The 26,752-nt window shown below is 36.0% G+C and overlaps 1 protein-coding gene across 1 annotated transcript; it reads right to left on the reverse strand.

Moving 5' to 3' along the window:
* Positions 1-12,270: 12,270 nt before the first annotated feature.
* LOC133299357 (guanosine deaminase-like) lies at positions 12,271-16,302 on the reverse strand. Its single transcript, XM_061498815.1, has 5 exons — positions 16,231-16,302; positions 15,268-15,327; positions 14,370-14,560; positions 13,009-13,113; positions 12,271-12,916 (listed from the first exon to the last, which is right to left on the reverse strand). The coding sequence occupies exons 1-5, from the start codon at positions 16,244-16,246 to the stop codon at positions 12,728-12,730; spliced, it is 561 nt and encodes a 186-aa protein (XP_061354799.1). The 5' UTR covers positions 16,247-16,302; the 3' UTR covers positions 12,271-12,727.
* Positions 16,303-26,752: the final 10,450 nt, after the last annotated feature.

The raw sequence follows: 26,752 nt of genomic DNA on the forward strand, positions 1-26,752 counted from the left end.
GAAGAACATTTAAACGCTCTAAATGAAGAAAACCACAATAACTCCCTGGACCAGAGCGTTTTGGATGCCAAATCGAGCGCCAAAACGCTCCAGAAGCAACCAGAAACCCTTCGAAGAGGACGTTTTGGCGCCCAACAGCACGCCAAAATGCCCATAGGCAGACAACAATGCACTATGAGAACGTTTTAGCGCACAAACAGCACGCAAAAACGTCCATGCACAGCCAAATCTAAATCCAAAAGAGATCTTATATCTTTATCAAGATATGCATCAGATTTTAAAAAAATACAAAGTGGAAACAAATCAATCTTGATTGAGAATAGATATAAATCCATGGGAAGATATGATGGAAGATCACAACAAAGATTCAAAGCTCAAATCTGTCAACCAATTTTCAAGTTCTTAAATGCAAAGAGGAAACAATTGTAGAATCAATTATAAATCTGATACAGATTCGTTGGGAGATTGAATGAAGGATACAACTCCAATGATTATAAATAAGGAGCTGAGGGTTAAGACCAAAACACCAATTCGCAAGTCTTGAGAATTTCATAGAGACCTGAAGTAGGAATCCTGTTGCGGAGCGCTGGAACACTGAGGAACCAAGGCAACATCACACCAATGGAGGCTTAGGGTTCTCTTTTCTTTACTATTGTTTTTCAATTCAGTATGCTAGGCTAGATTTTTATGTAGTTAGGGGTAGATGGAACCCAATTGAATCTTTATGTTTATGAATTAAATTGTCTCTGAATTGTTTTCCTTTTATAATTGAATAAATTTATCTGTCTTTAATGCTTGCTATGAGTTTGCTCCTTATAGAATGATTTTGGGGAATTGTATGACAATAGGGATGTTGGTGCATGAACCCTGACTTGGTAAATTATCACAATCCTTGTGATCTAGGAATAGGCATAGGGTAATTATGCAATCTTGGAATTCTTGATCTTAATGCATGTTTTCTTGGGAAATAACCGGGGAACTAGGGTTCTTCTGAGATCACATAGATTTAGGGTAACAAGGAATTGAGCCCTAATTAACTTAGATAGAATTGATTGGCAATATATTAAGAACAAGTTCTTGACTCTTTAATTCATAACATAACGAGGATATTGGGGGAAGTCGAAACCCTAACTACGCTTGTTTTTACATTTTTAATCAATCATCATCTTTGTCTTTTTAATTCTGAATTTTCTTTCATTGAATGTTATTACTTGTTTTTTTATTTTTAAGTTCTTCACTTACAATTCTCTCCAATCCAACTTTTGATTGTGTAACTAAAACGCGATTAGCGAACTAGTGCTTGAAATTTCGATCGTCGTGGGAATGATCTCGTACTCTGGTACACTTTATTACTTTACGACCGGTGCACTTGCCGAGTCGCAACCGTGCTCCACCATGCCTCTTGAAGGTAGTGGTTGGAGGTGTATTTTGGTAGTATAGTATAACATGATCACGCATATTTGTATGTATAGTGGTACATAGGATGTACCGTGTCTCTTGCCAGTAGACTGTTGCCTTCGGGATTACGAACTTCCACTGGATAGGTCTCCATGAGGGAGTTCCAGTTGACCTGGGGTCATGGTGTGTCATCCGTTGAGGAGCACACTAGGAAAGTCTCGGGTGTATATGGATGGGGGGTACCTTGGTTGATGTTCTGGGAACACTTTTTAGATTAGAAACCGTAGGCTATATGCCGAGGCCAATAGGCCGGATGTTGTATGGCTTTGGCATCGACCATTCCAGCTTCATCTTATTTTTATTCCCTATGCTTCCCTACTTCGTTAAATCCCTTATTTTATCCCATTTTGAATGTTGTATTATATTATTGATATGCATCAAAGTGAGCCATTGGGCGGAGTAATCTCCAGAACCTCTGCGTTATTGAGATATATTCGTATATCTCACTCTATTTTAGGGACTTTATTTCAGGTAGTGGCAGTGGTACCGGAGCGGCGGGCAAAAGGCCCGTAGGTTGAGCTTGGACATGGGGTTTATTTTGCATTTTGTGGTGCCATTGGGCCTAGGCTAGACTTAGGACATGAACATTGTATGTGAGCTAGGATTATTCATTTTGTCCTCTTTGTTTATGTCACATTTTGTCTAAGTTTAGTCATCATTCTCATGATTTACTTTGATGGATTATTGTAATTATTGTAATGAAGCATTGTAATTTGCAACATTAAGACCTTGTGGAATATTAAAGCATGCTATATGATGAAAGGACACTAGGCCTATTCTAGGATATGATTTATGTTTTATGTCAAAAGAATGCATGCAAAGGAATTAATGTGATTGAAATGGTTTAATATTTGATAATATAATCGATGAGTTGTAAGGTAAGCTTTTGATATAAATTGTAAAGGGTTGTAAGAGCACCAAAAAATTGCTGATCCATGAGTGCCACCCATGATTATTAGGTACCATTTGAGGATAGATAACACATTTTTAAAAGTGGGATATGTTGGAAAAACAGAGGAGACTCTGGCCAAAATTCTATAAAATGGCAGATTTTGAGTGAAATTTGGGAGAGCATATCTCCCTCTATAAAGGTTCAATAGGGACGTACCATATACCATTCTAAATCTTGAGATGTCAACTACCTTGTGTCAAAATTCGAGAACCATAGGAGTAGCACGTAGCCCTGTAGAAGCTAGAGAGAACAGACTGCTCAAACCGCCTTAGCACATAGGGCTGTCACTATGCGTTTTTGGGAAAATTATTACCGCTTCGTTTCTTGGTAAAATTAGGTGCATGATATGTAAAATTGAAGCTTGAGGTGTCTAGTGTACTGTGTAAAAATGTGAGAGCGATTGGTGGAGTGGATTTTCCAGAATCTTTGAGAGAGTAAGGGCTGTTTGGAGCCCTGTTTGAGGTTGCTGGCAGATTTGCTTGTCCAACATCAAACGGTGATATCTGGAGCCAACGAGAACGTTTTGGAGCGTGTGATAGCTTGTTGGAAAGATAATTAAGTCTAGAATAACATACTAAAATATGAGAGGCGTGCGACATGCAGATTTTCCGCAGTATCTATAATTCCAAACCATGTCCGGATAGGTAGAAAACGTAAAAGTGAGATTTAGGCTAAGTGGATTTATGGGAATCCCTTAGTGACTTGATAGGAGTATAATATGATATTTAGGAAATTTTTTAATTATTCTACAATTAGTTTTCAGTTACGGTCACAACTTTTATTTATTACGCTTTATTATTGTTTTAAATGCTCGCGTAATAAAAAGAAAAAAGTTTACTCGCATTTTTATAAATGAATTGCTGTGATTGTAACTGCGCTTAATATCATAATCAATGTTAACAATATCGGTATACAACGGGCTGTTACGGTTTATGGTATCAGAGCAGTTTACTAGGGAACTCTGATTATGTATGACTGTATTTTGTGTTGCATAGGTATCTGTGAACTCTTTATGATTAATGTATATGTGATTCCTCAATGTGGGTCTGATCAGCTCATTCCTTTGTGTTACATGTACAATTATCATGAGGAAGGTTCGGGGTCCCCGTGGAACACGAGGTGCAGATCCTCCAGCGCTTGATCCGGTAACTGCAGTTCTGAATGCTCTGCAGGCGGAGACAGCTGCAAATAGAACTATGACAGAGAACCTGATGAAAAATAATTAGGACATGTTGTAGGCCTTCATGACTGAGATGAGGGCTGAGAGAGCTCAGCATAGGAGGGATGATTTTCCTCCACATACGGCTATAGTGACTCTTACACCTACGCCATCTGTTACACCCTAGCAGGAGGGGAGGGGGGCTAGTCACTATTCTTGTGAGGCTAGTCAACCCATTGTTGATCCTATATTTGCTGCTTAGTCTTTTGGGGCTACTGAGCAGCTGGATACTGGCGCTGCTGATGAGCGGAGGCTCATATCTTTCAGGAAACATAAACCGTCAGCATTTCAGGGTTCAAAGGACCCGAAGATAGTTACTACATGACTGATGGGGATGGACAAGATATTTCATGTTAGGAGGTGCCAGGATCCTCAGAAATTAATGTACTCAGTATATATGTTGGAGGGTGATGCCCACAAGTGGTGGAGCAACGTATCTCGCCCTTTTGTTATTCAAGGAGATGAGCTGAGATGAGCCTTATTTGAGGGTTTGTTTCACGAATAATATTTTCCCCGGGACATCAGAGAGGCAAAACAAGGGGAGTTTGATAAACTGGTACAGGGAACTATGACTGTGGATGCATATTTGGCCAAGTTTAATGAATTGGTCAAGTTTGTCAATTATGGGGGTGCTCTGCCTATCCCGAAATTCTTATCTGCAAAAATTTATAGAGGAATAAGCGAGAAAATTGCAAAGCATATGTCAAACACTGTTGTGAGAAACTTTGCTAATCTGGTGACCCAGTGCAGGAGGGTCGAGACTGTTTATGGCAGGTATCTAAAATCTAACACTGCAAAAGATCAAGAAGTTAAGAGGACATCTGGTCCTTCTTGTTCTAATTATAGAGGTGGATACCATCACAATAATAACAGAGGTAGGGGTTGCAGGTAAGGCAGTCTCCTGATGAATTTAAAAGAGGTGGTGGTCAAAGGGGTGGTTACAATGACAGGAATCCCGCTCCTCAATGTGATAAATGTAAGAGGTATCATCGGGGTCCTTGTACTGCGACTCGTAATTCATGCTTTAAATGTGGTAAGGTTGGGCATTTTTCCAGGGAATGTTATAGAAATACTGGGCAGGCTGCGAATCTGCAGACCTTGCCATTTGTTCCTACTGTGGGACGTGTGTACACTACCAATGTGCAGCAGACAGAGAAGCCACCGAATCTTGTAAAATGTATAATTTTTATCTCTAATATTGATTTATCTGTGTTGTTTGATTCGGGAGCGACACATTCATTCGTGGCAGAATATGTTGCTAAGGGGTTGAACTTAAGGGTAACACGAATGATTCCCCCTATGCGTATTACTACTGCTACAGAAGAGGTTAGTGATTCCTCCTTCATTTGTTGGGTTTGCCTTGAAGGCTGGTGATCTAGGTTATGTCTTCTTGGGTGGATTGGTTGATGACAAGGAGTTAGAAATTTCAAGTATTCCGGTGGTTAATAAATTTGCTGATGAATTTCCTGATGAGATACCAGAATTTTCACCTGAGAGAGAGATTGAGTTCTCTATTGATTTGTTGCCTGGTGTGGGGCCTATCTCTTTGGCTCTATACCGGATGTCGCCACTGGAGCTGGCTGAGTTGAGGAAGCATATTGAAGAGCTATCTGCAAAGAATTTCATCAGACCGAGTGTGTGTCTATAACATCCCGAGCGCTGACGAAGGCGGGGAGTGATCGCTGGTGCAAAGAGGCACAGACAAGGAGCGGCTCTTGACAGGCTTCTAGCGGGGGGGTTACATGCACGAATGAATCCAATCGACACCCGAAAGAGAGGGATTCCAAAGACTGTGCAGGTATGAGACTGCAAAATTTGGGATAACTTATAAGAATTAATTGGTACTACCTATACTAACAAGATGCATCTACTTTTCGGTTGCTCGAAACATAAGAACTCCATAGTTAAGCGTGCTTGACTCTGGACAATTCTGGAGATGGGTGACCTCCTGGGAAGTTTTTTCGGGAAGTGTGCGAGTGAGGAAAAAAGTACACTGAAAAGTCTCGTGTTAGTATGTGGGGATAGTCATCGATTCTTGAAGCGGCCGCGCGTTACAAGTGGTATCAGAGCAGGACCTCTCTTCCAGTACGGTGTGGTTCGAGGACGAACCAGGCGGAAGCTGGTGGGCATATAACATCCCGGGTGCTGACGAGGGCGGGGAGTGATCGCCAGTGCGAAAAGGCATGGACGAGGAGAGGCTCCTGTCAGGCTTCCAGCGGGGGGTTACATGCATGAATGAATCTAATCGACACCCGAAAGAGAGGGATTCCAAAGACTGTACAGGTATGAGACTGTACAGTTTGGGATAACTTAAAAGAATTAATTGGTATTACCTATACTAACAAGATGCATCTTCTTTTCGGTAGCCCAGAACGGAAGAACTCCATAGTTAAGCGTGCTTGACTTGGAGCAATTCTGGGATGGGTGACCTCCTAGAAAGTTTTCCCAGTAAGTGTGCGAGTGAGGAAAAAGCACACTGAAAAGTCTCGTGTTAGTATGTGGGATAGTCATTGGTTCTTGAAGCGGCTAGACGTTACAGTCTCCATAGGGAGCATCGGTAATATTTGTGAAAAAGAAGGATGGTAGCATGAGATTGTGTACTGACTACCGACAGTTGAACAAAGTTACGATTAAGAACAGGCACCCGTTGCCACGTTTTGATGATTTGTTGGATCAGTTGAGGGATGCCTGTGTATTGTCTATGATTGATCTCCGGTCCGGATACCACCAGATCCAGATTAAACCAGAGGATGTGCCTAAAACGGCCTTCCGATCCAGATACGAACACTTTGAGTACCAAGTGATTCCTTTTGGGCTTACTAATGCCCCTACGGTGTTCATGGATTTTATGAATCCCATTTTTAAAGTGTATTTGGACCAGTTTGTGATAGTCTTTATTGACGACATTCTGAATTATTCCAAAAGTAAAGAGGAGCATACAGAGCATCTGAGGACTGTATTGCAAGTATTGAAAGATAAGAAGTTGTATGCTAAGCTATCTAAGTGTGAATTCTGGCTATCTGAGGTGCAATTTTTGGGTCATGTTATTTCTTCTAGTGGTGTTGCGGTGGATCCAAGTAAGATTGAGGCGGTAAGTAACTGGGAACGTCCTAAGACTTTGACAGAGATCAAGAGTTTTCTGGGTCTTGCTGGTTATTATTGCAGGTTTATAGAAGGGTTTTCCGCTATGGTATTGCCGTTGACCCGATTGACACGAAAGGATACTTCTTTTGTGTGGACCCAGGAATGTGAGGACTGTTTTCTGACTCTTAAAGAGAAGTTGACTACTGCTCCTGTGTTGACTCTTCCCGATCCGGAAGGTGAGTTTGAATTATATTTTGATGCTTCCAAGAAAGGTTTGGGGGGGTGTTTTGATGCAAGAAAGGAGAGTGGTTGCTTATGCTTCTAGGCAGTTGAAGCCTCACGAGGAAAATTATCTGACGCACGACTTTGAGCTTGCTGCTATTGTGTTAGCCTTAAAAATTGGGAGGCATTTTCTATATGGATGAAGTTTGCTGTGTTTAGGGATAACAAAAGCTTGAAATATTTGTTTGATCATAAAGAGCTGAACATGAGATAGCGGAGATGGGTTGAATTCCTAAAGGATTATGATTTTCAACTGAAATACCATCCGAGTAAAGTGTAACACCCCATGTATACCCGGATTGTTATCATATCACAGTATTAAGCGTAGTTCAATTAAATGTGGAAGCTAACTTTTTCTTTTCAATTATGACATCATTATATTCACCAAGTTAGTTACTTAATCCTTTTTCAAAATAATGCCTGTATGTAAATTGCAATAAATAACTGAAATACAATCCGAGTAAAGTGTAAAACCCCATGTATACTCGGATTGTTATCATATCACAGTATTAAGCGCAGTTCAATTAAATGTGGAAGCTAACTTTTTCTTTTCAATTATGATATCATTATATTAACCAAGTTGATTATTTAATCCTTTTCAAAATAATGCCTGTATGTAAATTGCAATAAATAACTAACTGAATAACCTCATATATAGATGTGTATCTAGTCACGGACAATGTGGCATGGACAATCCCCATTCTCACCAAATAAGGTAACCAAGCCCAACATAGTCTTAGCTCAAATGAGATTTTAATGGCAATAAATCATAATCACTAATCAGGCATATCAGCAGTCAACATGCACAATCAACTCAGCTCCGGCCTCCTGTCGCTCGAGGTCTTAACCCCCGAGGTACCTGAACCTGGGTGAGATCTTTAAAAAGAAATCTCAGTAAGACAAGGGGTCCTCAAGGATTTCTCCACCCTAAGCTCACTTACATGTGCAATATAAGTTCTAAAATAGTAAAATAGTATAAGTTCCAAAATCAGTGTAATGCAACATATAGCCATGTCATGTGTGTCAAAATCCTACTGGCCAGAGAATAAACATGTAGGAATTACATACGTCTACAACCTACAGTGCAAGACGCTACTTGCACCCCACCCACATAATCGCCATCTTGTATGACACTACACACTCAGGCTTACCGTCTAGGTGGAACACCACATACATATCATAAGGCACTTGCACTTAAAAGCTCAATAGCATTTCAATAATCATCATTTCATGAAAACACATCATGCATATAAACCATCCCTCCATGAGGTATGATGGAACCAACAATGGGCAAAACCGAGGACACGAAGGCTTACCTCTTAAGAAATCAATCCCAACAAGAGTCCACTCCAGCCCAAGGTCACCAAACAGATAATAGTCTGTTTATATTATAAATAATCATTAATATTCATAGTCCAAGGTTCCATTAATTGTCTAAGGCTTCCCAACTTGTTTTAAGTGATTTTAGACTAAAACTGCAGGAGGTATTCGAATCCTCCTCGATGAGTATTTGAATACTCCATGTCTCCAGAAAGTATCTGAATACTTTCACTAAGGTATGCGCATACCACATGGTATCCGAATACTTTCACCAGAGTATTCGAATACTTCACAGTATTCGAATACTTCCACTAAGGTATCCGAATACTTTTCTTCCCAGAAAAGTATCCCAATACTCCTTCAAGAGTATTCGACTACCTGTTGATGAGTATTTGAATACTAGACGAAAAGTATTCGAATACTTATCAGAAAGAATGCAGAAGTTCATGCATTCTCTGCATAATTCCCATTTTAATGCTTCTTCCACGACTTGGAGTCCAATAACTCCTCAAACAGATGTTCATTTATGTATTTTAAACATAGTTCATCAACCTTTAACTCATATAATCAAAGTTTTCTCTTTTAGTGGCTTAATCAAGCTAAAAACATGACTATTCAAAGGGGATGATCATGGGTTACCTCAAAGCTCACAAACTCAGAAAAAAGGACAGACTTGGAGCCTCCAACACAGCTCCACAACACTGACTTCACACGGCCATGAATTTGCCTTGCAAGCTTGGTCCTTTATACCAAAAGGTGGCTTCTTGAAGCCACAATGTCGAGACAATGACTCCCTCAACAAAGCTCAATAACTCAGCCCATAAACCACCACAAATCAGAGGCCAAAACTCAGCAAACAAGGACCTTTCTCCCACACAAGACTTGTTCTCACACAACTATGCTAATTTGGTGAAGGGAGTGTGAAGAAAGATGATCACTTGGAGGTTCAAAGAAGAAGAAAGCCATGAAATGGTGAAGAAGAAGAGTGGCAGCAGCTAAGTATCAGCCAACACACGTAGGAGGCAATAGGAATCTCGTTGAAGGGGACCATGAATAATGATCAGAAGTTATTCAATATGCTTTATCTTAATATTATCTTGAATTTCTCTACTTTTACATGAAAGATTGCAGGAAATTATGACTGATATGACTAATAAGAGGCGAAAACAAAATCTCGCGTGAAACGTAGATAAATGATATCAGCAACATTATTATTTTGAACTGCTTTGAACTGATCTCATTGTTCTTATCATCTTAATGATATGATATTATTATTCTGTGAGATCCGTGGAAATTATAGGTTTTACCAAACAAGAGAGATATGAGCCTCGTCTACATTGTGCTGCTTAGGTTTGAAGACGCTTGAGGGTAAAGCCCGACAAAGGTTTAAAGCTCAAGTCTTAACTTGAGGATAAAGCCTAAAGGTTAAAAAAGAAAAAGGAAGGTAAAGCCTTAACTGGTTAAAACTTCCATAAAGATTAAGGAAGGTAAAGCCTTATCAAATTAAAACTTCCTTCAAGCGCGATGAAGAAAAAGGAAGGTAAAGCCTTAACTAGTTAAAACTTTCTTCAAGCGCGATGACGAAAAAGGAAGGAAAAGCCTTAACTGGTTAAAATTTCCATGAAGAAAAAGGAAAGGAAGGTAAAAATTTTCGTAGAAGACAAAGGAAGATAAAACCTTAACTGGTTAAAACTTCTGACAACATCAAAGTGACATCAAATATGCGGCATCAAAGTTCCACAACTGTTTCACCTAAAAGCAAAACTTCAGCAACATCAAACCCAAGAGCATACAAGATGTCAGTGTTAAAAGGTATGCGAAATATATAAAGTATGAATTATGAATTGTGTAAAAATGCAGTACAACTATGAAGCTCGTAAGCATCAAGAAGGTACAGACCATAGTGCACAATAAAGGCGCAAGTAAAATGAAGTTGCTTAGTCACCACACAGGCAAATCATGTCGGAGACTTGCACATCTTGCTACTCATGCCTTCTGCATAAGCACCGAGCCGGGGGGGGTTCTGATATGGATAAAATATGATAGGCCCATCAAAGGTCAAAATTCATAGAACAAGGCCCAAACCCAAAATGAGGCGCGATGTCATTAATCGCGCATTAGAGGGCGCGACGTTACCATCGCGCCCAAACCGCCCTTCAGCATAACTTCAAAGATAAGGAAGCAATCACAAGAACTAATAAAGATCCACCGCGCCATTGAACAAATAAACAGAAGACAGCACCAGTTTGCCACCACTCTACCAAGATCGCCTGACATAATGAGATAAGGCTATAGAAGCACCAACTGAACCTGCAACCTCATCTCATCAAGCTTCTCAATATTAAAAGCTACATGACATCAATTTGTCCTTTCTACATACTTCTGCAAACATTACCTCCAAGCCTCCCACAAGAACCAATAAAGAGGAATCTATGCCTTCACTATGAAGAAAGGCATCTCCCAAACTGGTCATCTCTCCACTATAAATACATGTGTTAACCCAAGGTACACATCTTCTACTACATAATAAAACGTGCTTGAACCATATCTGACTTGAGCGTCGGAGTGTCTTGCAGGTACACCCCCCCATCTTGTTCCATTGAAGACCCATGGGTTAAAACTGCTCCAACTGCAAGATGCTCTAACCCAAGACGGTTCCAGGCCATTTGTGTAGAGGAAGATCACATGATCGGCCCAGTTGTAAAATCGGATCTGATCAAAAACAAAGGGAAATGGTGTCTAAATGTGAGAAAGAAAAAAGATAAAAAGAGATACTTGGGAAATTTTTATATAGGAAAAATGAGTATCATTTTAAAGGACACAAAGTTGTGTCATTTAAGTGAGAGAGATAGTTCATGAGAGAGAGAAAGAGAGATAGTAGGTGAGAAATTTTTTAAATGTGTGGATTAAGTAGGTAAACGAAAAGTCACAAAGAAACTCTTTGTGAGAGTGAAAGGACATAAGATATGTCATTTAAAATGACACACCTTTTTTCCTTTTTATATTGCTAAAAACTGTGCAGTAAGTAGGGAAACGAAATCATGACCAAGTTCATTTCTAAGGTATAAATCCTAAATTTAGTCCTATATATATAAGGTATAAATCCTATTGGAGAACATCTTAATTTATTTTCTTTGGGTTTAGCAACCCAAACTCCTAAAGCATGTTTTATTCAAACCCCACCCCACTCCCGCGTTGACCCGGGTCAACCCTGACCCCTCCCCTTTGAGGGTTGGGGTCACAAGTTGGACCCTATGTGCATATCGATCCCTCCGACCCGCAAGACTCGGCCGAATTTTAGTGACTCCTAGGTAAGAGGGGTCAAAGGGGGTCACTGCATTTTTTAAAAAAAAAAATTCCATGAAACAACATTGTTTTTTAAATAAAATAAAAATGCTTGCAAACCTAAATCTAATCGTTCTCTTCTCTCCTAGCGACCTAGACGTTTTCAATCTTCACCTCGCTGCCGTAAATCTTCTAAAAAGGTAAGAATTTTACCCATTCAAATTAAATCCTTACGGTCGTCGATGGAAAACAAAAACTCATTCTTACTTCCTTTAAATTTTCTTTTGTCAGAGACCTTCTCAAAAGAGGCCGAACCGGATCAGCGTAGTGATTTTATTAGAATATGAGTTTTGTACTTTGGTATCGTAATACTTTAATTAAGTTGTGTAATATTGACTTGTGGTTGTAATTGGTGAATTATGTTAAGTATATTTTGAATTTTTATGATTGGTGGTTTGTTTTTAAACATTCGAATTAAGGCGTATCTGCTCATAATCGAGTACATGTAAGGAAAGCTAAAAGTTTCCAACCCAACCATGGTTATTACTAAGTATCATGTATCAATGCTCTTACTCCTCTTTAAACATACTGTTTACTTAATATATTTTGACAAATGGAATTATTGACATAATTTTATAATTACAATTATGATAAATTTACAATACATGGATTTAACAGAGGAATGGATAAGATATTACTAAATAACTTCCATCCAGATTCTCTCCACACATATATAATAATTAGTTCACATTTAGTAGGATGTACATGAGGCTAGCCAGCTTATTTTTATGAAGCCCATTATCATCAAGTGTGAAATAATGGCCTAGGAAAATGAAAGATTTAGAGTAAATACTCTTTTGGTTCCCTGACAAAAAATACGGTCCCTATTTTAGTCCCTTATAAAAATAAATTAGTTAGTTAGTCCCTAACAAATTCAAAGTGGACCCATTTTAGTCCTTTTGAGGGACTAATATGGGTTTTTTTTGAATTTGTGAGGGACCACGATTTCAACTAAATGGGTCCACTTTGAATTTGTTAGGGACTAACTGACTATTTTATTTTTGTAAAGGACTAAAATGGAGACCGTGTCTTTTGTTAGGTACCAAAAATGGTATTTACTCACAGATTTAATACATTCGGAATTTTGCCTTTGTTTTCTCAAAAACTTCTTCGGCGAAAATGGCCTCATTGCCATCAGCTCTTATAATCTCCAACTGTGCTTTCTGATAGAATCCAGTACCTCGCAATGCATCTGCAATAAAATCATCGAACCCAATAGCAATTGCTGCCTCAGCCTTTGCCCCGTAAACCAACCTCTGTATAAAAAGCATATTGTAAGAAAGTATGTCCAAAGTCGAAATTGGTAAATGAAAAAAATAAATAAAAATAAAGGTTTGCTATTTTCAACCTTAACTCGTGAGAGGTGGATTGCACCAAAGCACATTGGGCAAGGTTCACAAGAAGCATATATTTCACAATCTGAAAGTTCTATCTGCTTTAGCTTTCTACAAGCCTGTTAGACGAAATCATTGAGTTTATAATAAAAATTCCATTAATTGCATAAATTAAGTTTTCTACACATAAAGTATTATAAAAAGGCATATACGGGGGAGTGAGTATCAAACTTGTGACTCCATAATCAGTGATCGTGTAAAACAACCAAAGGCTCTAGTCAAAGGAAATTTTTTTGTCTTTATAAATATATAACTTGTGTCATTTCACTCTCACAAAGAAGTGAGACTCACACCTTTATTTTTTTTTGTCCACTTCCTTTCTTTCATTACCTATCTCTTTCTCTCACTTAAAATGAAATAACTTTACTATCATTTAAATTGACACACACTTTTTCCTAAATCAAATGATAAATCATAATAAATAAACTGATATCATATTTCAACCAAATTATAGATTTGTGGGTCTTTTAACACTTATATAATTTTAACTTGATCTAGGTCTAGCTAATGCTTAAATATTTCCATCAGCAATACAATCAATTTTTTAGTTTCATGAAATTTAAGATGTTATAAAGATTCATCAACAAAAATTAACAGAGTGCTAGCCAACTTTCCAGCAGGTATCCACTGAAACAATATAATAATAACGCCAAACAGAGAAATTATGCCCAAAAAATATCAAATCTGAAAACTGGGTCCACCATATTGAACATAGTTGTAAAGAACCTTGGGATACAATACCCAAAAACTAGCTCAAAGGGTGGAAGTACCCAAGGTCTTATAAACTCCACATTAATTGCACATACAACTAATGTGGGACTATATATCTCAACACCCCCTCACACGAGAGCCCATTGGGCTTGAAGAGTGGACAATGCAACAGGTTCAGCCTACCTGTACTAAGAAACGCCACAAGAGAAAGTGGGGGACGGCGAGGCTCTGATACCATGTAAAGAACCTTGAGATACACCACCTCAAGAATTTATAAGGTCTTGGGCACTCCCACCCTTTGAGCTAGCTTTTGGAGTGGTGTATCCCAATGTTCTTTACAATAGTTATTTAAATCCTTTCGATCATGTCAAATCAAAGCTTGTAAATTGTAAATTCTTAACCATTAACCTCACAAATCAAAATATTAGAATAAAGAATTGTACAAAGATAACCAATTGCCAAAGTGGGCAGGGCATATCCCTCTTGTGCAGTGAAGAATTCTATGACAGTCGGAAAAGCATAAATGTAATACTGATAATTTACCAAAAGAAAATATGCATTTTCATGCCACTTAAGAAAATTATTTGGCTATTTATAATCTAACCTCTCTTATTGCTGTGACTTCAGCATGAGCAGTTGGGTCTGTGTTCCTCAGAACCATGTTGTGGGAACTAGCAACTACTTCATCATTACAAACTATAATAGCACCAAAAGGACCTCCATCTTCACAGTTTACCCCTTTATATGCTTCTTCAACGGCTTTTCTTAAAAATTTGTGGTCTCTATCCTGTATAGCTAAGTGGCCAATGCAACAATAGAAGCAAAATAGTAAGAGGCTAGTACAATATGGTGCTTGCAACACAAGGACGGTCACAAATATTCAAGTGTGAATAATCCTAAAGTCACACGTCATTTTAAAAATAATCCAAATAAGAATTATACAAGTACAAAAGATCCAACTCCTATATGCTATCAAACCCACTTACTAGGTTGAGCCAGCTGATCCTATTAGTGGTGCCCCGTCTAACAAGAACTCCAAACTAATAAGGTGTTATTTTAACAAATAGTAGTAACTCAGTTGGTAGTAAGAGAACTGAGTAAGTAAAAAAAAAATAAGTGAAAAGAAAAGAGTCTTAGTTCGATCCTCACGTGTCACACACTCCAGATTAGTCCTATAATCTACTTAAAGAATTGAAACTTGTGAAAATATACCAAAAAAAGTCAACTCACCTCAAAGAGATAATTAGAATTGGATTAATTCAAGAGAGAAGAAAAAGAAAAAGAAAAAGCAAGGTGCTATTTTCTAAACATAAAATCTTATAGGCTTTGGATGAATGCATATATCATTTGATCATTAAGCTACCAATATGGATAACAAATTTGGGATTTTATTAAAAGATATAGACGAGGATCTCAATGTATCAATCCATCAACCAGGATTCCTATATAATCAAAGAAAGAATGCAACAAGAACGCTAAGCTGTGCAGAACAGAAGCATTACCTTCCTGATGGCCAGCAAACGCAGAAGCTACTGAAACGGTTCCATCCTTAGTTTCCACCACTGGGATGAACAAGAAGGCAAAGAAACGAAGAATACATAAATAAATGCAATAAAAAATAATAATCGAACATTGATGCGGTACCTTACAATGAGTTTTCGAATATTTAATAATAATTATCAGTTTTCTAAAGCGAAGTAGGGACAGTGGTACGGTGTCATTGTTTTTTCTTATCTACTCGTGAATTATTTTGGCAGGTACGATACTTTTGATATTTCTGACAAATTTTAAATTTGACACATATTTGAGAACAATTAGATTAAAAATATCAACGGTATCACATATTTATATTTATAAATTAGAGTTGTTGATCTTTTTTATCTAACAGCACTCGGATGAGGTGTCAAATTTAAAATTTGACACCGACTTTAAATGATCCTACTTCATTTTGTTACATAATTTTCCTTTTCAACTATAAATAAAGGGTTTGGTATTTGTATTTTTTTATGGATATAAAATTGTGTCATTTTAAATGAAACAAAAAGATAAATAATGAAACTTATGGGAAAAAATGAGTGTTTGTTTTTTTAATTTAAATTTTAAATAAAAAAATTTAATTTTAATTAAAATAACCGTCTTTTAAAATGATAGATATTTTCCCCAAAAATAAATATTTGACCACCCATAAATTATAATAAGTTAATAGTAGAGTTACTATAACAATTAAAAGCAATATATATAGATTTGAAGAAAAAAAAACATTTTTAAGATAAAGTTATAAAAATGAATTAGCACATAATAACTAATAGAAAGACCAATAGAAAATTGCATAGACATACAAGTTAGAGGAAACTCAAATCTGGGATTTCCCAGAAGAAAGACATTGATTAAGAAGAGAATAATAAAATCAGAATCCACTTATTTAATGGAAAACAGATAAATAACGAAAAATGAAATGTAAATACCGTTAACTTCTTCCATGGCAGGGTTGATGTCAATAACGAACTCAAAAGTCCAATTCGATAAGGTAAGTGCAACTCCTTATGTGAACGCAAATAAATCAGCGAACTAATTGTGGTATATATAGTACATTGATGATGGCGATGAGAACAAGGACAAGAATCCAAATGGGGTAGAAAATGCGGTCCACGGAAAATGCAGAATATGGTCCCCTCTTACATAAATAAAAAAGAAAAGAAAAGAAAGACACATCAGATGATGCTATCATGCTGATCTGAATGCTTGTAAGAATTAGATGCGAAATTAAAAAAGAGGCATGTGGGACAGAAGGTCAAAACTCAAAAGCATATGAATGGGGTTTGAGATATAATGACTCATCCCAATGGCCATAATGTGTGACGCGGACCATATTGTAGTTATAAGTCATGGGACATCATGATCTACAAAAAGGTGGAACGTGTTTCTCGAACTCGTGAAACGCACGTTGCCTTCTCAAATTTTTATTTGTTTGGTACAACTTATCACATCGGATTGGTGTTTTAGAAGATATTATTTACAGTTATAAAAATTAATTAAACTGATATATAATGTTCTAGATGATATGTCCCACCTAGGCACAAATGCGACTGCCAATTTGATGGTTCAAGTGCAGAATCACCCAATGCTAAAATTATAGTTAAGAATGTGAAATAATAGTTAAGGGACTTATTCCCCACAAGCATCTCAAACTTTCTTCTTCTACCTTGGATTCTTTAGCGTGAGGAAGCGAATCCTAAATACCACTATATATTCTGTCACTTCTTAACTAATTTTTTTTTTATATATATAGCTAAAAATGTAAGTGGATTTAGATACTGATATCCCATCAGAATTAGAGAAGACATTTTAATCCTTTGAGAATTTATGGGGGATTATATATTATTCACCAACAAAATTCTTACATCGGCCACCAGGGTTTGAACCACATCCTTATAGAGTAGGGACCAAACTCTTAGCCAACTGTGTCCACCTTTGTTGGTACTTCTTAACTAATTTGTGCCTAAAGTATTCCATTATTTGATGCTCGCACCCATTAGCTAGATACACTTGTTAGAGAATAATATATACACTTGTTAGAGAATAATATAAATCATTAAATTTTTGGATTGAATTGGTTTTTTTACATGTTATCAGAGATTCTGTGATCACAAAGTCACAAGTTCGATCCTTACCGCCCCTACTTTCTAGTGGAATTAAAACAAGTACAAGGTAAACCGAAAATTAGGCCTGTGTAATATTCACGCTTCAAGTCCAAAGAGCTCTTGCGTGATTGATGTATTAGAAATAATATAAACCATTAAAAAAGTCATCACTGACACCTTAAGATTTTGGATTGAATTGGTACTTTACAATTAAATAAGCACAAGGTAAACCAAAAATTGAGCCCGTGCAATATCCACGCTTCAAGCTCAAAGGGCTCTCGCGTGAGGAGGTGTGTCAGAGAATAATATAAACCATTAAAAAAGCCATAACTCAACAACTTAAGGTTTTGGGTTGAATTGGTTCTTTACAATTAAATAAGCACAAGATAAACCAAAAATTAGACACATGCAATATCCACGTTTCAAGCCCAAAGGGCTCTTATGTAAGAGGGTGTGTTAGAGAATAATATATTGAAAAGATCATATCATAACATTTTAAACTTTTGGGTTGAATTAATTATTTAGGATACTCTTTCATATTCTTCACTTTCTTTTATCCTCTCTAACTTGAGTGTAAGAGTTAAGGTAAGTGCAAAATAACAAAACTTACGGAACTGAATTGTATGTTTTAACCAATTTTAATAATCGAATTGGTTTATGAATAAGTTTAAAAATTGAATCGAAATGTTGGAAAAATCATTCGAAATCGGTTTGGAACCAATTTGCATGTTGGAGCGGGTTTTAAACCGATTCTGCCCGTTATAAATCATGAATTGGTTTTGAAATATAAATCCATTCCAAATAAATTCAGAATCGGATTAGGAAAAATAAAATCAGTTCAAATTAAATAAAACAGTTCGATTCAATGAAAAAATAAATCAGTTCAAGTCGAACATGGCTACCCATAATCAAAGTACTCTACACTTGCACAATTATGCTCAATATAACACCCCGTCTGGAACTGAAGTATCAATATACAAATAATATTTAAAGCGCAACTTGCAATATTTAATCGCTAAAGCAATATACTATTTTATTTAAATAACAAGGCTATCGTCATGGTGAATTGACTTTTCAATTTAATAACAATCATTATGTAATTGCAATGCTAAAATAAATCCTGAAATACCTCATACTTATAAATAACAATTTAGAAACATCTATAACTCATGGTGCTACAAAATAAATACTCAAGTCAACAAATAAACAGATTATTTAATAGTGGTATAGACAATCCCTATGCTCACCAAAAATAACAACATAATCCATCAAGTCTAGTCTCAATAAAGTCTCATCATGACAAAAATTGATAATCATAATATGCATGACTCATAACAATAATGAAATCTCTATGCTCTTGCCTTTATCAGCGTCCGTCTCACGAACATCATCTCCTGAAAAATGTGCACCAGAAAGGTGAGATTTCTAAGGGGTCCTCAAGGAATCCTCCACCCCAAGCTCACTTACAGGTATAATATAAGTTCGAAAAGCAGTGCAGCCAATATGTAAAGAAACGAAACTGTAAATAGGTAAGTAGAATGGCTATCCCAGGCCATTTGTAACAGTGTACAATGCAGTAAATAAAAATGGGTGCACAATGCAGTATCATTATGGTAAAATAATTTGATCCTCATATAATCATATATCTTAGTATATATCATGTGATGTATGCAAGTGCAGTTCAACTGGCCAGAGAACAGGAAAGGCATTACGCATGTCTGCAACCTACCAAAACATGAGGGTCGCTGCCTCATGCCTTACACACCAGGGTTGTTTCCTGATCATGTAAGTAATCAACATCACATACATACATTACATCAACAAGCATATCGACATATATTAGATAAATACCAATTGCCTTACACACTAGGGTCGCAGCCTAATCGTGTAAGTAATCGACATCACATCCATACTTTACATCAAAAAGCGTATCCATATATATCAGATAAATATCAATGCATGAATATTTTCAGAAAAATCATACCATGCACATCAAATCATCCTCCCATGGAGTTTGGTGGAACAAATAATGGATAAATCCGAGGACCGAAAGCTTACCTGTCAAGCCAAATCCTCTACAACCAATTAGGTGTCCAACAATCACCAATATTCACAGCGCACAACAAGATCTCAATTTATTTTATACCATTCATAGCATTAATAAGCATGTCCTACAATTTCATGTCAAACGGAGCACTATTTCTTTTTCGTTTAGTGACTGCAAGCTTCTCTCAAAGCCCCTAAGCACAAAACTGCGTTTACTATTTTAAAATATTTAACTGCAACTCTTTACCAAAAATTGTAATATTTTGATATGTTAAACTATACATCATAAGCTTTCCAACAACATATTTTATGTCTCAATCGGAGTTGTATAACTCCGGTTATGTTTTTCGCAAAGTGACTGCTGCAATCTGAATTTCCAACAACCAAGTCGTAACTTCAAACTAACACTATGATCAAATCACTTATCCAATGGATATCAAATTTTACAGGGTTGTAGCCCTATATGTTAGCTTCACATAAGTCCAAACCTCACTCAATTTGGAGCTCTATACATCGAGATATCACAATTTTACCAAACTAGTGTGTTGTTATCACAATTGCACTAGGTAATCGATTATCATGATGAGTAATCGATTGCCACTCTAAGGCAATCGATTACCACCTGTGCAAAAATGCAAAAATGCAGATTTTTTTTCATAATTCGAGTTCCAATGGCCCTCCAAGGTTCCAACCTTCAATTTACCAAAAAACAGAAGTTCAATCTACCATATTACACTTAAATTAACAACCTTTAACTTGAATCATCAAAGTTTTCCTTTTTAACAACCCAAAACTTCATCTTTTTCATAGAGAATAAAGAGGAAAGGGTAGAGTGTATACCCAATTCTTGAAAACAACAAAAAGAAAGGACTTTGAAAGTCTTGCTATAGCACCAAGTTACTGTCCAATAAGGTGCACGAATTTAAACCTTCAAGTTGATTCCTTTCTTCACCAAGCTAGCTTCTTGAAGCTCCCAAAGACGTGAAAATGGTTCCCACAACAACTACAACAAAGGAGACAACCCACAACCTCAACAAACCAGAACCAAAACACCCAAAAGACAACCTTTTTTTTACTTGGAAGATGGAAGCTTTCTAGTGTTTAGTGGGTTTTGATGGAAGAAAACTAAGTAAAGAAGGAGTCTTGATGGGTTTCTTGAAGAGAAGGCTAAAGACTTAGTGTAAGGAGCTTTGTGCAGCCAAGAGAGGTCCAACATCTGAATTAGAACTAACTTAGGGTTTTGTTCCCTTTAACTATTTATATAAGTGTACTCACTAATCAACAATATTAGTTTAATCATTTTTGCTCTTCGTTTAACTCTGAAATTTTATATTCTTAACGTAGATATTTTCTAGGAATTATCATATTCTTACATTAATTTTTCGAGATACTTTACCGATATGCATTTTCTACTGCGAAATAGCTGGTATTAGTTCTAACATCACTGCTTATTATTTTCTTCCCAAATTTTATATTCTTGACCTAGATATTTTTCTAAGAATATTAATATTTTTATCACTATTTTTGAGTTACTTCGCCAGTATCCATTTATATCGTGAAATACCATGTGTTTCTACTGCGGTACCCGCAGTATCAACATTTTTAACTGAAAATGGCTAAATTCCAAGAATTAATATTTTCTACTAATGTTATCATAATTATTTTGTTGTCGTCACTTCATAAAATTTATGTAATTATGGTCACCATATTATTTCTATATTTCTGGGTGATTTTGCTCACTACAATTTTACTGTGAAAAACTCAATATTGTCCTTTTTCTCAAAAAAGTGCTTTACTTAAAATAATTAAAATTATTAAATCTTCCATTTTCTCATCCTTATTTAAATATTATTAACTTCCTAAAATCTCAATTTAACGATGCAGGTTCTTATACTCAATCTGTTGCAACATTAGGAAAAGACTATGAATGAACGAGGTGTGAGTACTACCTCAAACTTCAGAGTATTTCATTACATTGTCTATGAAAAAAATGCCAAATTACCCATGATTGGTAGAAGGATTCTAAAAATTTTCTCAAAAAAATCAAATCTCGTGATTTAAAATTATGAAGCACATTCTCATTCCAAAATACCACTGGATGGGTGGTATTCCTGAAATCTCACTAGTGGGAAAATGCATCATTTTTTTAGGACAAAAATACCCTTAACTCTTTATTCCAAATTTTGGAAATCCCTGCTGCTCTCTTCTTGGGAAATGCAGCAGCTTCACTGCAAACAAAAATTATGATGTGCGAAGGAAAGAAGAAAGAGAAGAAGATCATTACAAATTGAGAATCAGACCTATAAGAACCATTATGTGAAAGAGAGAGAGACAGAGAAAGTTATAGAGAGAGAAACAATGGTGTTGTGGGAGTAACACTCGGAACTGCATTTTTGGTGATTTTTTTGTAATTGATGATGAGAAGAAAGAAAATGCAAGGAAGTTATAGATAATGAGAAGGAGAAGGATGAAGAATAACCAAAGAACAGAACATTGAAGAAAGACTGATTCACAAAATACCATATTGATCTAATTCACAAATAGAGGGTGATTTTTGTAAAATAATCCAACATTCCCAATAATATTTTACAATAAACCAAACATAGCATCATGAAAATTGACCCAATATTCCCATGAATATTTTGGCCTTCCAAACAGTTTTTTGGTAACATTCCCAGAAAATTTACTTTCCCATCATATTTCTAGGAATCGTGATTCCCGGATATAAAATTTATCCTCTACTAAATGCTCTTATTCTCGGAACAGTGGACAAAGTGCCACTGTTGGCAAAAAAACACCAAAATGTCACGCCAATGATAAATTTTGCCAAAATGCCACGTGGCATATTTCGCTACACTGTGTAGCGAAATATGTGTGCAAATAATCGCTACACGGTGTAGCGAAATATGCCACATCAGAACCAAAAATGCACGTGTCAAACTGGGAGAATTTCGCTACACAGTGTAGAGAAATTCTCCTTGTCTGACACGTGACTTTTTTGGTTCTGTGCATTCTGACGCGGCATATTTCACTACACCGTGTAGCGAATTATTTGCACACATATTTCGCTACACAGTGTAGCGAAATATGCCACGTTGCATTTTGACAAAATTTACTGTTGGCGTGACATTTTGGTGTTTTTTTAATCCAACAGTGGCACTTTGGCCACTGTCCCCTTATTCTCGCCATCATTGTCAATTTCAAAAAATAAAAGGCTATATACCAAAAAAAAAAAAAACATAAAAGGCTTCTCCCCCTTATAATAAATATAAGGGGTATTTGGTAGACTATTTTTATTTAGATTCATGGAAAATTGAAGGTGTTAATCTAAGTTATCCATGTTTGATAGAGGATTTCTGAAAATTTTCTGGGAATGTATTTTTTTGGGATTTTTTTTTTTGTGAGCAAAATTTAACCAAGAATACATCCAAAAATACCACCCATAGGGTGTTATTTTTGGGTTTCCGGGAAAATGGAAAATTTAACACATTCCTATCAATTTTTTACAATCAACCAAATATAACATCAGAAAAATTCATCCAATATTTCCAGAAATATTTTGACCTACCAAACAAATTTTGTATAATATTTCTGAAAAAGTTAATTTTCCATTATATTCCTAAAATTCATGATTTTCAGATAAAAAAAATTTACTTTACTAAACGCCCTCATAGTGACAATGATTAAGCATCCATCAAGCCAGAGAGCCCTCCACATCATCTATCACACCAGGGCAGTTCTCCCCACGCCCCAAAATGCCATCACCCTGTTAACTGTTAAGAATGCTCCCTGCACAGTATGTTCTTTTTAATAGGGGTGTTCGCGGTCTGGATTGGATCAGTTTTGGAAGCAAAAATTATCCGATCCAATCCCTTCGTTTGATCATATAATCATCCATTCGGTTTGGATTTTTTTTCAAATCCGATCCGATCCAATCCAATTTTTTTCGGTTTGGATTGGATCGGTTTTTGGTTTTTTGAAAATCCTAAAATTTATTTCATGATTATTGTACAAATCTCAACCAACTCCTCCTAAAGTCTTTGATGTATTGACTTTGTAATTCTTTTTTTTTTTTGAAATACAAGAGCATTAGTAAACTATAATATAGTTTTTTTTTTTGCAATGAGATATGAAGCTCTACAAAGATAAAATTTTGTTAATGAGATGTTACTAGATTTTTCTTGGGTTTAGTTGATGGGTTAATGGGTCTTGGGTTTATAAATTTTTAGGCTATGATTGGGGAAAGACCCAAGTAGGTAGCGGAAAATTAATATATTGGATCAGTTTGGATTGGATCGGTTTTCATCAACTCATCCAAAAACTGATCCAATCCAATTAAAATTTGTGGTTTTGTTTCGGTTTTTGATTTTTCGGTTTTCGGTTTATTCGGTTATCGGTTTTTCGGTTCGGTCACCACGGTTTGAATCGGTTTGGATCGGTTGATGAACACTCCTATTTTTTAATAATCTGATACATAAAAAAATGTTTTTTTATTTTATTTTAACATCTAAATAATTTTTTTTTACTTATGAGTGATTTTCAAATAATACATCTAAACTTAAAATGATTTTAGCTTTTAAAAAGTCCTTTAAAAAATAATATATAATTTAAAAAAAAAAACCATTAAACGGACTCTTAATCCACTAATGATTTTAAAGAAAGTAACACTTCTAAAAAAACTAACGTGGAATTGGGAATGCCCTCAATAAATCACCACCAAAATGATATTCAAAGTTTACTCGTTGGAAGAACTACTAGTGAAAGTGGTCCCAGACAATAAAACGTAGATATATATAGTTAACCAGTAATTTTGTTTCCTTCTTTTTCTTTGTTATACAATATTTGTATGAATAAAAAACTATTTCCAAGCTTTCCAAATAATTATCCATAAATATAAAAGCCTACTACTAGAAGTAAACATGTAAGCCATTCATGTCACCAATAATGACGGGCACGCTCTCCTTCAAAGAATTACCTTCCAAAAAATGCATGACCTTCTAGGTACGCCACTAGTGAAGTGAAAAAAAAAATTCATTCAAAAATAAACAATGTGACATAATTCGATCAAATTTTATTAAAAATTTAAAAAATAGTTATTGAACTTAAATGAATAAAAGTAATAATAATCGTTTATTCGAGAATATTTTAACAATACATCGAGTTATCTAATATTTTCCTTGTTTAATCCACCGTGTATACTTTCACCAATTGGTCCAATTTTCAATCTAACAATCCAATCATTATCATAACATCCATGCTGCGTCACCTATTTTATCTCATGCTATCTCACATTCATTTTCTTTAGATCCAATTCTGCTCTTATCCTTATCCCCATGGAATTTCCCCTAACAACTTTGAAAGCCATCCTCTCTACCTACATCGTTCCATATCCTTCTATGTTTTTTTATTATTATTATTATTATTATTATTAGCTCATCTATTAATTGATTATATAATCTAGTTCAGAAATACAACATGTGCCAGTTGATGGTTATCCCTCAATTTTCTTTCAATATTACTTACAGGTGCTTTTTGTCAGGTGCCCATACCATCCTTCTACAACGGCTACGAGAGGAGTAAGGAGTTCTTTCCTCCTCCGGCTTCTTCCTTTTCAAAAGATCGTTACCATCCAATTTTTGGAGACCCCACAAATTTTATAAGTCCAATCGTGATCTAATAATAGAAGATCCTTGTGGAGGATCCAGGAGGAGATAAGAATATTTCTGGCTAGAATTGCCACGATTTATTGACGACAAATTTTCATTATGAATGGATAAGTTGTATTATATTCTCTTTTGAGTAGAGTTATATTGACAAATTTTTTTTTTACAAACTATCAGATATATTGTAGTTTGTAAACAAAAAATTTATAAATATAATCTTTTCCTTATCTTTTTGGAGGCCTAATCTTCAATATAACAACTGAGTACATGTACTTTTAAATCAAATATTTATAATAATAATTTTTTATTTAAAAAACAAATATGTACTATATACTTTAGTTAATGTTCTTACGAGTGTTGTAAAACTCGGACGACGGGCCGGTTCAACCCGAAAATCGATAAACCGGATATGTAATTTGTAAGAACCCGCACCGTTAATTAAGGTACTTAATTAATAAATTACGGGAAAATAGGAAATGATTCCATAATTGACTCTAATAATTATTATGAGGCTTTAATAATTATAGTTAGTGAGTAATAATGCTGAAAGTCATTTTTCGGAAGAAAAGTGCAGATACCGGTTCTGCTAGTCGGTATAAATGCGTGCCGAAAAAGTATCCCGAAAAATTAATGTAAGTGCATGATAATTACTAGAATAATATGTAGGACTTGTAAAACGAGTTTCAAGTCCAGATAATGAGAACTGGTGCTGGAAACCGGTACTGGCTTGGAAATGCGCGTACCGGAAAAGTGCTCAGAAAATTATAAGAAAAATATGATAAATCTTAGAAAATTATGTAGTTTCATAATCCAAAGTTTGGGATTAAAATGCTAAGCGTAGCAATTAAAGTTAATACTGTGTGTTTTATGGGTAAGTGACTATATATATGCATTTTAGCACATAACCCTAGGCATACCAGGATTCCTACGTGAGGCACTTGGTGGGCTGAGGGTGGTTTACTGTTCCATTGCCTCCTTTCACCATTTCTGAACTCAAGTTGTCACCTTTACTTGATTTCTTCCCTCTTTGAGCTTGTTTACACTTAAGAACATGCATGGTGAGGAAGTGTGAGGGTGTATTCTGAGTTTCCATCCTCTGTGTGTGGGTGAGAGTGCTGGTTTTGGGTGGTGTGGTTGCTGAAAGCCATAGTTATGGCATTTTGGAGGTCCAAGTGGTGACCTTTGGTGAGAAGAACCAACCCTTGTGAAGCCATTTTCGTGCATATTTCTTGAGTCAGACTTGAGGGGCTGTGTTGAGCTCCAAGAGCATCTCCTTCTCTGTTTTAAGCCTTTGGTATGTATACCAACCTTTGATCTTGAGTTTAATGCTTAAAAATGAAAGCTTGATGCATGTTAAGGTCAAAAGATGATAACTTGTTGTGGGGTAATGTTGAACACACCTAGAAATGCATGTTTAGGAGTTTAAAATCGGTAAAAACCCAACCTTGGAAGGATATCTTCACGAAAATGCAGAAACTGCATTCTGTCGTGAAATATCTGGATATCGGCCTGTGGAATATCCGGATATGGGATATCCGGATATGATATCCGGATATGTGTATTCGGATATGGGGTTTTGGGATATCTGGATAATAGATATCCGGATATGGGATTCTGGATATCCGGATATTGCATAT

The sequence above is a fragment of the Gastrolobium bilobum genome, unplaced genomic scaffold, assembly GCF_033153095.1.
Source record: "Gastrolobium bilobum isolate Gb01-03AN ecotype WA unplaced genomic scaffold, APGP_CSIRO_Gbil_v1 utg20882, whole genome shotgun sequence".
Classification (NCBI taxonomy): domain Eukaryota; kingdom Viridiplantae; phylum Streptophyta; class Magnoliopsida; order Fabales; family Fabaceae; genus Gastrolobium; species Gastrolobium bilobum.

Coding starts and splice junctions, on each gene's coding strand:
- LOC133299357 (XM_061498815.1), bottom strand. Junction 13,114..14,369: donor AAGTCACAGCAATAAGAGAG/GTTAGATTATAA, acceptor TTCGTCTAACAG/GCTTGTAGAAAGCTAAAGCA. Junction 12,917..13,008: donor TCCACCTCTCACGAGTTAAG/GTTGAAAATAGC, acceptor CTTTTTATACAG/AGGTTGGTTTACGGGGCAAA.